This window comes from Centrocercus urophasianus, unplaced genomic scaffold (assembly GCF_019232065.1).
Source record: "Centrocercus urophasianus isolate 14NV4802_14NV808 unplaced genomic scaffold, USGS_Curo_1.0 seq_12, whole genome shotgun sequence".
In the NCBI taxonomy this organism is placed as follows: domain Eukaryota; kingdom Metazoa; phylum Chordata; class Aves; order Galliformes; family Phasianidae; genus Centrocercus; species Centrocercus urophasianus.
The window spans coordinates 16047484-16058851 of NW_024884364.1; the positions used below are offsets into that span (position 1 = coordinate 16047484).

The following is an 11368-nucleotide window of genomic DNA, read 5'->3' on the forward strand; positions in this document are numbered from 1 at the left end:
GCTTTGGGTGTCTGGCGAGAAACGAGAAGTGCTCGAGTGCAGGCGGGAGGTTGGGAGGAGGGCACAGGCTGTGCAAGCACTGCCGCTGCTTTCAGCAGAAGAGCCTTTCACCTGCTGGGAGCTGCCCTTGACAAGGTGGCACTGGGTTTTTTGGATCCTGAAAATGAACTTCGGGAGGATTTTCCTTGCCAAGTGCTTGCTGCTTTTGTTTCCCAAAGCAAAATGTAAGTCTTCATTAAGATCTTCAACTTTTTTTCGTGTGTGCTACTGTTGTTAAAATTGCCTTCAAACAATTTACAGCTTGGTGGGATGTTACTGATGAGAAACTAGTTCCATTTTCCCAATGGGTGAGGTGACTGGAGAGTCTCTCAGTTGTGCATATTATTACTTGATTTCATTTTCATCCAGGAGAAGAGGGCAAGACCTAAATTTCCCATTTCTATTATAACAGTAAGCTGTAAACAGCTCTGGTTTTAAGTTAATGAGCTATAATTTGACACGTGTGTAACAAGAAGTATCAGCATGCAATTTTCTCTCTGCCTTTGAGGTAGCTTGTAGTACATTAGTGATCTACTTCATGGTGCATTGTGCACAGCCATTATTACATGTTGTTACCTTTTCTTATCAGTGATGAGCAAATCTTCTGAAAGTGCAAATTATATTCTTCCCTAAATATTAACAGAAAGTGTGTAGTATCTCAGTGTCATCAGTGGAGCTCAAGGATAGGATGCGAGAACAGTAAGCAAATGCCTACTTACACTGCTCTCATTTTTAAAGTATTAATCTAAAAACTTAATTAAGGTGTCTTCTTCTCTCTAATCTATGAGTTAACAACACAGCTACACGCAGATATTTTTTCCCCTGTTCATTCCACTATAGATTGATTGTATTCTTTTTCCTCCTGAACAAAATTAATTGGAGAATAAGGAATTTCTGTTTGGCATGTGATGTATTTCCTCCCAAACAGAAATGAAGTTCATTCCCTTGAATGGAAAATGGGTTTCAGATTTACCTGAAGCAGTGAAACAGAAGATTCCTTACTTCTCTAATGTTACTTTTTGGAACTTTTTCTTTTTTTTTGACTCTTCCTTGTGGCTGCAAATTGGCTCTACGCTGCCAGCTCTGATCTTTCTGCCCCTTGAAGAGCATTTCAGCTGACATTAGCAGAACTGCCATTTCCTCAGTTAAGCAGATCTGTAGTATCACATGTGTGGAATCCTCTGCTTTCCATTAGATCCATGGGATCTCCCTAGGGATGTGTCGTGGGAGTCAGTCCTTAGAGATGCCACCGGACTTTCCTTGAAAACTTAGATGTTTTTCTCCATACTTTTGGATAGAAAATATAAATGTGCGTATCTGTTATGCAAAGGCATCCTGTTCCTAGCTCTAACTACTTGTTTGTGATGGAGCAGAGACAGGTACTGGAACCCAACCATTTGGGTACAACCCATGGTGCCATGTCTGTGGAAGATAGCTGCTGCCCAGACTGACAGCATGGCTGCAGAATGTTTCATTTGATGCATCAAATGCCTCATGTGATACTGAACTAAGAACCTCGCCTCAGTCTGGGGTGGAAACACATCAGTATTCATTTCCCTGTAGCAGAGACAAAATATTTTGACTCTTTGGTTATCTCTAATATTGTTAGTTTGCTGAAACAGCAACTGGATTTCAGTTGCCCCTGTAGTTTATCATTGTGGAATAATGGATTATACACTACAGTGAAGGACTGTAAAAAGTGCATAAGCACAGCATTGTCTGTAGGAAAAACTGCTTGAAATCTATCAAGTTAGAGCAGAATCATCTCTCTCTGGTATCTGGGAGGAAATCCCCCACCTGCCCATCGGTTTTGTCCTACAGATGAAAGAGGAATGAATACAGATCATGAACAAGTTGCAGTTCAGAATGAAAGTTTTTAGTAATGAACATATTCCACCTCACACTTCTAAATGCTTTTTAATATCTCCTTCTACAACTTTTCCACTGGCAGCTGGGGTGCAGGCATTGCCACACTGAGGTGACATCTCTGGATGTGTTCCAGAACCACGTAAATGTGGCACTGAGGGACATGGGTTGGTGGGCGTGGTGGGGATAGGTGATCTTAGTGTTCTTTTCCAACCTTAATGACAGTATGATTCTATGTCAAAACATGCCTCCAGAAGCACGGTTCCCCAGAGCCATGTCTTCAGGGGCTGCAAAGCAGCCTGCAGCATGAAGGGCATGGGACCAGGCACAAAGGGAAGAATGAATGACGTCCTGAAGTGATGGTGTGTTTTACTTCCCACAGCCATTTCTGACTATCACCTTTACTCTGAGTGCCAAGTCCTGGCAGCACTGCTGTGCAATGCCCCTCCTCTCGCCTATTTTGCAGAGGGGATGTACAATCAAAGGGCACCTGTCACGAGAAAAGGCTTTTTTTTGGTCTTTGCTTATCTCCCAACATCGCCTGTGCCTCATAAGCTCGCAGGCTGTGGTTAGCTGTTTGTTTCTCCCCCTTGCTTTCCCATACTGTGATGCTGTGCTAGAAACATGGGGTGGATGCACTGTGGAGCGGCACTGCGACTTACAGACCTGCATCTTCCTCCAGTTTGGTGTCATGTGCTCACTTCTTGACACAGACACCTCTCTTAGGCCGCTGCTTTTATCACTGTAGCCATCACTGTTGCTGCTGAAGTGACCCCACGATCCAAGGCCTGTGGAGGAAGCTTGCTGCTCACCGTAATAATGACAGCAACGATTGCTCTGCACATCAGCCTGTGCCAAGAGCTAAGCCTGCCCAAATGACCTTATTTGCAGGAAGGGTGAATTTAGAGGAAATGCTAAGTCAGGGATTGAAGCAGTGATTGAGCACCTGGTGGGTGCTCACTTGAGTGACCAGAAGGCGGAAGCAGGATCCACCCCTTCCCAGATCTCATTTAAGGGCTGGAAGTGGAGATGAGGGCATCTCATCTGGAGATCTCTGTCTATTTGAGGACCTTACAGGTTTTCTAAAGGCAAGTAGCTCTGTTCTCATTTTTCTTTGCCTGCTGCTGTTGTATTTGAGTGGATCTTCCCTGACCTGGGATCTTGCTGGTCTACTGTTATTGTTGTGCTTTCTGTCATGTTACAGTGGAGTCCACAGGCAGCCAAGAATCTCAGCAATCAAAATCACAGTGAATAAATCATCCAGAGGATAAAGCCTGCTTCTGTAAATGTGACTTTCAAATTCCTCAGAATTAATTTGGGTACTGATGAGCTAACAAACAATCAAGGGGAGATCTGGAGTATTGGAAAAAAAATGTGAAGAGAGGCTTTAAGAATCTGAGTGGGTGGAAAATGAAACCCTTTGGATCATGGCACTAGATACTAGGAAGGATCTCACCTCACTGTTGCGAGGGTGGTGAGACACTGGACAGATTGTCCAATAAGGTTGTGGATGTCCCTTCCCTGGAAGCATTCAAGACTAGGCTGGATGGGGTTTTGAACAACCTGCTCTAGTGGGTGGTGTCCCTGTCTTTAGCAGGAGGTTGGAACTAGATGATCTTAAATGCCCCTTCCAACCCAAAGCATTCTTTGATTCTATGGCTGTGGTTGGTGAGCAGGGCAGTAAGGATTGTTTAGGATGAACTGACAGATGGATTGTGCTTATCTTCGTAGGTACCAGTACCATAAATTACAAGGCAGTGAATGAGACAGCTCTACTCAGTTTCGCTGCTGAAAACACGCACGAGATATTGTGGAGCAGAGACAACAAGAGGCTGCTTGAGATGAAAGACAAAAAAATTAAATATTATGTGGAGAAGACGCAGTGTAGGTGCAAGGTGCTCCTCAATGGGACTCTCCGAATAGAGCGGCTGGTGAAAGAAGACAGTGGGATATACAAGGTGTCTGCATATGACAAGAATGGAAAGCTGAAGGCAAATGAAACAATAGTGCTCATCGTTTTGGGTGAGTTCTTGCTCTCTCCATACCAATCCAAGGATGTCTCACTTTGTTGAAGGCCTTCACTGCGAACTGCCTGCAGATTAAGGAAGTCATTGGGGCCTTATTCATTTGCCTTATTGCCTTTAAGGCAGTGAACTGTCATTGGGGTTACCTGGGTTTAATTCCAGGCTAAGGTGATAGATAGCAAGTTAACTATGTGCTGCTTCGCTTCTCTGCTCTGCAGCAGAGATCTTGCCTTACTGCTGATATACAGCTGTGGGAGTAAAACCCTTCAGTTGGGTGCTAGTATCAATTGTCATCCAGTTCACATACTGCTACTGGAGTTGGAAAGACAGCTGTTCTGGAGAGAAAGAAATAGTTGAGATGGTGACACCATCACACCAACATGACCTGTACTCTGGTGTTTCACACAAGGGCTTTCCTCCAAAAGATGCCCTACAGCTTGCAGAAGGGGAGTGGGTTAATGAGGGAAGGGAGGTGCCTTTCCTTGTTATAGTGTGCACCTAGTTTGTGGCTCTTTAGAAGGTAGGAATAGAGCTTTTTTCTATCTGATGCCTCTGTCAGTTTTCCCTGTCATCAGTGTCAGAGAATCCAGCACCAAAAAGTAGTTCCTTGTAGGACACAGAGAGATAGAAATCGGCTCCCTCTGTCATAGCCTCCTTGGAGCTGAGTGCTCTGTTTTGTTCTGTTCTCTGTTGTGATGTGTTTTCGTGCTGTGGCTGTCATGCAAGCTGAGTGCCTTTGGCAATGCATAAAGCATCATAAGTAGCTGTTCTATCTTGGAGGAAATTTCTTCTGATGAGTACAGGCAGATCAGAGCTAATTGCATTTGTACCAGAACACTGGGGCAGGAGTTAGAGGGCTGTCTCCAGCCTTCCTTATTCACATCCTCTGCTCCAAAACACCACTTTCTCCCATGGCCATGAGCCAGGCAAAGCCTGGAGATCATCTGGCTCTGTAACGCAGCTCTCCTTTGCTGAAGTGCTTTTAGGTGCTCTCCAGATCTGTTGGAGCTCCACAATGGGGGCTTCTCCCCAAATTAGTCAAGGAAGTTATAAAATGGGTGGAAAATTCCCCTCAGAGCAGTGAGGCAGTGGCACAGGCTGCCTGGGGAGGTGGTGGAGTCACTGACACTGAAAGTGTTCAAGAACAGTGTGGATGGGACACTGAGGGATGTGATTAGTGGGAATACACTGGTGGTCAGACTGGGTGATCTTTGTGATCTTTTCTAACCTTAATGATTCTATGATTCTGTCCCTTCAGGTTGTGCTTAGTATGGTTAACTAGCTGTAAGTCAAGTGCACTTATGATGTTAACTACAGATATTTCTATTCAGAAGCAGAATGGGGGATAAAAATCAGATTTCAAATCATGGCAACGCTGTGGTAACAATGGGTTCTGGAGGAGATACAGTGTAGTTACTCTTGCTGGCACAAACAATTCCACTTCGTTTGAGGAAGAGACACCTTCTAGGGAACTGAGGAGAGAATGGAAAGAGACAAAAAGATCAGAAGTGTGTTAGGATGAAAATGTAGGCTAATATATGACATTTTCTTTATAACTGCTGTGTTGCTTCTGCAGTGGAAGTCCGATTTGTTCTTATTCTTCTCTGGTCTCATTAGCTGGTGCTACTCCATCACTGCAATTCCCTGCTCTGCTTCACAATGGAGATCTTCAAAAGGAGAAACATCATCAGATCTGTCTGTCCTTTATTTTTTTCAGAGCCTGTCCCTCAGCCAATCCTCAATGCTGAATGCATTAATAAAACCCTATATGTGAAATGTACAGTGAAGAAGACTGAGGACCAGGTGTTTACAATAGAATTGACTCAAGATAAAATCAGTAAATCACAAACGAATGTAACAGAGGTGGAATTTACTACTCGACACAGTGGGAGATACAGATGTATTGTTAAGAATCAAGTCAGCAAAAAAACAACTGAGAAGGAAATAAAGTGTCCAGGTAAGAAGTCCACTTTTACCAGAATCAGCTAGGACTCAGCTATGGCACTTCAAGTAGTTGTGTCTATCTGCAAGGTTGATCTGGAACCCACAAGCAGCCATGGTTCCCTGTATGCAGTAGTGAGTGCTGATGCTGGATTTTGATTGCATGCAGCAGTCTGTGAGAGGCAGAAAACATCTTTCTCTTTTTGTTTTAAAGGGATAAAAGTAGTATAGAAACAAGTGATGCTTGCTGAGGGATTATAGCCAGAGACCATTACAGTAAGACAGCATAAAGCTACCAAAGAGGGTAAGCTACCAGAACAAAAATTAAAAGCTTTTTCTTGGAAAAAGTGCCTTGGGATCTTCTCCTTGTTTTCAGGGTATTTGCTCTTTATTTGCACTCTTATGGGGGGAAAATGACTTGCACGTTGTTTTCTTCCTCTCCATGCTCATACCCATAAAGGTGGTGGCTGTGTGCTACCAGTGGATATGCATGGTTGCTTCGATTTTCTTCTGAGAGAGTTTTTGCAGTATTCTTCAACATTGTTTCACTCTGCAGTGAGGACCAAAACTTTTTTCTGTGTACAGAGAAAGGGCAGAGGAGTGGGTTCTCTAACTAGTGCTGCTTTCATTTCAATGGCAGGAAGATACAAAATTCTAGGTTGGTGTTACACAAGCTATTTTTTCTCCTCTAACATCCTCTTTATTCTCTTAACTAGGCCAGCTGGAGCTCTATCTCATCTCATGCATAGCAGGAGGTGCAGTATTCTTTATTGTCTTTGTGATTTTGCTTATTTATTGCATCAGGAAGAAAAAAGCAGATAGGCTTGAAGATGATGGTAAGTATTCAAAGACTTTAAGTTCTGTCCAGCCACCTCATCTTTGGCATGTAGTGAATCTCAGTGCATCAGCTGCTATTGTCAGTCTTGGTTTCAGACATATACTTTGAACAAAAGGCTTTTTGTTCTCAAGCCCTTCTGTTTATCTATGTAGAAAGAACGGCTGCTCTAATCCTTGGCCAAGGCCACCTGTCATGAACATCCATGGGGCTAAACATACAATTAAATATCTGTCAGGAGATTTTTTTTTTCAGTAAACTTATATAGTGTGAAACTAGGATCTCTGACATTGCCAGTCACCTTTGGAAACACTGTATGTAAGGAGAGGGCAAGAACTCAACTTTTCCGGGGGTTTCCTCAAGCATCTCTTGGCGCTTCTTCTCTCTGCAAAACAGTGTTGCTGGAGGCATATCAACACTGGAGGTCCAGCTTGAGCACTTGAGAACTCTGCCCATAGACTTTTTATCTGTTGTCCAGAATTCAAGCCTCTTTAAGAAAATACGCTGCCAGAGTTACCTCTCAGTGCAGGCTCACTCTTAATAGAGTTGTTGCCTGGGATTGCAGCTTGGTTATTGCCCCTAGTTTAGGTGTGCAGACGATGCTGAGCTGACACTCAGGAAGAATTGGCTGGCTCACTCAGAAGAGGAAGCTCAAGTATGAGGGAAGATCACCCTGAGCTGGGGCAGCATGTTGGTATTGAAGGCTTGTTACACCCACATACTTGTCAGACTTGCTGTATGATCTTCAGTAGCACCTAGGCTCTGTGTGAGTGCTTGAACTACAAAATGTGAGAAGACATTCCTTTGCACAGCAGTATTTGTCAAAGTAAAAAGGGTAATGTTTGAAAGAAACTCCAGCTGATACCTTAAAGGTGACTGTGGTCAGTCTGACAACAAAGGTTAGCATGATGCTTCCCATGGCTGAGGGTAGAATTTCAGTATGGCTAACTCATTATGGCCCCCTCACTTTCCCTGAAGCATCACCACAAAGACTGGGCAAGTGTTTTCCCTGTCCTCTAGGAGAGTTCACAACAGTGCAACCATGGGATGTTGCCTTAGAAGACTTGGCACATCTTATGAGCAAAATGCCAGTGCGAGCAAAGCCACTAGAATTTTGCCTTTCACTATGGCTGTTCTTGATGTTCTTTGTCAAGGGAGTAGCTTACCCCATTCAGTGCGGTGACAGCACCTCCTCAGTTTTTGGGTCTGGATTAAAGAAAGGAGGGAAATTCTGGGATGATAAGAACTAAAATAAGGTGGCTGGTTTCTTTGAAACAGGTTGGTGTGTAAGGTTATTTTAGCACCCCAAGAGGTAAATTTTTCAATCCCAAGCTAAAATGACTGGCATATCACAAATGATGAGTTAATGATCAAGAATAAGATGGCATGAATTTAATTCTACCTGCTGGAAAATTCATGCTGGCAATTTCCAAGTCCATGGAAATCTTCATGGCAGACAGTGGCAGAGCAGGGCTTTTGTGTTGCTACCTGTGGGTGTGACTGATTTCATAGAATCATAGAACATCTGGGGTTGGAGGGGATCTTAAATCTTACTCAGTCCCAACTCCCTGCCATGGTCAGGGCTGCCCCCCACAGCTCAGGCTGCCCAGGGTTCTATCCAACCTGGCCTTGAGCACCTCTATGAATGGGGTACCAAAGATTCTCTGGGCAGCCTGTGCCAGTGCCTCACTGCCCTCTGCGTAGAGAGTGTCCAAAAAAGAACAGAGAAGCTCAGGCTGAGAGTGTTTATCAGTGACCAGAGAGGGCAGTAGTGTCTTCAGGTGCATTGACCTCTGCTTTGGGGCTGCTGCAAAACTTTGAGAGCTGCCTGAGTGTGTGAATGACAGTGACTTCAGTTGTTTGCAGGACAACCTGAAAGTGACAGTGCCCTTGCAGGTAAGACCAATATATATATTTTTAATTCTATGGTCCAAACTCTTTTCCTTTGCTGTTGGATTTCAGTAAGAACATTGCCTCCTGCTTAGATGTAAGTAGGTGCTTGACTGCTGTGGCCTCCTGTTGTTGCAGATGAGGAAAGGATGCAGATCCACCAAGTGGACACAGAGATGGCGATGCGGAAGCTCCCTCAACCACCATCCAACCCTATCCCCCAGCAGACCTGTGTGCAGCAGACGCCTCCTCCACAGCCATGTATACAGCAACGAGCAGTGCCCCCACAGCCCAGGCCACGTACCCAGCTGAGAGAGAGGCACTGAGTGTCTGTCATGGGGGATGGAGGGCTCTTTCCTATGGAAGAAGAAAGTTTACAACAGTTAGGAACTCCTTCCACCCAGGCTTATGTAGCACTCAGCTACGGAGCTGCAGAAGATTAGGGAGAGCATCAGGTAACTGGAGTTGAAGAGAGACAGTGGAGGAGATTGAAGATGATGAGATTTGAGGCCTCTTTTCTTCAAGTGACTCTATACTAATGTATAGACTACTGATACCTGCGTCTTTCTGTGGTTCACTTGTTTTTACTGTTGTCTTGCTTTCCAGATAGGTTATATCAAAAAGTGAGAGTCTTACTGAGACAATGTGGGCTTGTGGATCTTACCTGGCACATAGCTTTTCATTCTCTTGCTGTGCATTAGAACAGCCCTCTGGTTTCGACATCAGATGCATGATCTCCTAAACAGAACAATAATCTGTATATAATTAATTAACTGCTCTGATGTTGGAAAAATTGGTGCTGTCCAACAAAGAGCAGTAAACAGAAAGGAGATGTGATGGACTTGAAGCATGCACATGTGAAAAATTGTAAGGGGGAAGGAGTATATCCTTCATTTTCTCTACTGCTTCAGCTCAGTTCCTGTGCTTCTTCACTGGCAAGTAAAATGAGACAATTTTCCCTATAGATCTGTTTGGCTTGTCAGGTAGCTTTTTTTTCTATTTTTTTTTTTTTGTCACAGAACAGGCCTGGTATACATTGACTCCTACAAGTAGTATTTCAAACTGCCAAGCAGCCTCCTTAACAGTGCTGTTTTCTGAATTGACACAGCTTCCATCACCAGGCCACCTGTCTGATGACCAAGCTCCCTGATTTTTTTTCTGGTAAGCACCTCATGATTGCTGATGAGTACCAGGTGATTACAGAAAACTGCTGAGAGGCCTCACTCTCCCAAAGGCAAAGGTGCATGCCTGGACTGCAATAACTATTCCTGCATCACTCTCATGTTCTGGCCAAACACTCCTTGCTCCTCTGGCCCTTGAGAATGTTCTGTCAGACAGCTGAGGAGCTAAGAGAGGTCATGCTTTCTTCAAGCGATGTCTGAATGGATAAACTGGTTCATCTGGTGTAAAAGTCAGCAAAGGGGGAGAAGGGGAGGGAGAGCTGCCAGAGCAAAAGATGTCCAGATAGCATTTTGTTGCAATAGGCAGAAGGATGTGCAGTACGCCTCTTCGAGCTGACTCTCCTGCTTGTGTCATGGCAGTTAAATAGACTTCTTTTTGTTTCTCCTCAGAAATGTGACTGTTTTTATCTTCTGGAATGAGGGTGGAGAAGTGACTTGTTGGGGTGAGCAGGGGATCTCTACCTCTCCCAGAGCTCAGTCACTCTGCTTGAGCTCCAGAGGGGATGCAATGATGGGAGGATCACTTGTTCTTGGCTTAGCTTTCTGCAGCTTGTTCTAGGGTTTTTACTACTTGAAATTGCATTTGGTAAATATTTCCTGGTTTACTTAATAATATAAGCTATGTACCTGCAGTGAATGAATAAAGACAAGAGTGGGTGTGAAGGGCTTCAGCTCATACCTTTGCTGACATCCCTTTGAAATCTCCCTTTGGTACAGAGAACGCAGGAAAAACACTCTGGTCAATGAGCCACAAGACCTTGAATGCAGGAGGTGTCACATACAGTACCTTCCAGGGCTCTCTGTTACGTATTGGCTCTTCTTTTAACATCACTGCCACAGTGCCTTCTGTGCCATAGGCTAAACAGAACTGCAACAGTGCTTTTGAGATGCTCCTTTCCCATTGGCCTTGCTCAGCTTCTGTCATGTTGGCTAGGCCAAGGGACCTGGCACCTGAAGTTACTTGGTAAGTATCTGTAACTCTGTTCCTTGTGTCTGGTGTCTTTTTTCAGCCCATGAGGATGGTTGTGCAGAGCCTGGGGCACAGGCTGTGCTGGCAGCTCCCTGGTAGGCAGCCCTGCAAAATGCTGCCAGCTGTTCTTGGAGCTTGATGCCTGTGCTGCAGCTGTGCTCCTGCTCTGCAGTTGACCTCTCCTTGAAGTATCTTGCTAGCCTGAGTCCTCTCCCTAATTCCTCTTGCTGGTTTCTGAATTACTAGGCAGGGAAGTTCTCCGTGCTGTGATCCTAGCTGGAGCAGACGTGGGGGCTGCAGGGTTTGGTTTCAAATCCTCATTTACTTCCTCAGCCCAGAGAGCCATGGTACTGCATTCAGCTTGAGCGTGGGCAGCATTCCCTGTTCCGTCCCCTTAAAGCACAAAACTCTCCTGAGTCCCTCTCCGCTGCTGCCTTCCTCTCCCTGGGGCTGCTCACAGAATGGCCTGGGTTGGAAAGGACCTCAAGGATCATGAATCTCCAACTGCCTGCTACATGCAGGGCCACCAACCTCCCTATTTAATGCTAGACCAGGCTGCCCAGGACCCATCCAATCTGGCCTTGAACACCTCCAGGGACAGGGCATCCACAACCTCTCTGGG

At 44.9% G+C, this 11368-nt stretch overlaps 1 protein-coding gene across 1 annotated transcript; it reads left to right on the top strand.

The window, feature by feature from the left end:
* On the top strand, positions 1-10436 carry CD2 (CD2 molecule). Its single transcript, XM_042811034.1, has 5 exons — positions 1-224; positions 3637-3927; positions 5647-5886; positions 6587-6706; positions 8734-10436. The coding sequence occupies exons 1-5, from the start codon at positions 164-166 to the stop codon at positions 8919-8921; spliced, it is 900 nt and encodes a 299-aa protein (XP_042666968.1). The 5' UTR covers positions 1-163; the 3' UTR covers positions 8922-10436.
* The last annotated feature ends 932 nt before the right edge of the window (positions 10437-11368 follow it).

What these genes read in the sequence shown, in the direction of transcription:
- CD2 (XM_042811034.1), top strand. Translation starts at nt 164, where the DNA reads ATGAACTTCGGGAGGATTTTCCTTGCCAAGTGCTTGCTGCTTTTGTTT. An exon ending in TTTGTTTCCCAAAGCAAAAT is followed by an intron (nt 225 to 3,636) that starts GTAAGTCTTCAT and finishes TTATCTTCGTAG; the next exon opens with GTACCAGTACCATAAATTAC. An exon ending in AGATAGGCTTGAAGATGATG is followed by an intron (nt 6,707 to 8,733) that starts GTAAGTATTCAA and finishes CTGTTGTTGCAG; the next exon opens with ATGAGGAAAGGATGCAGATC.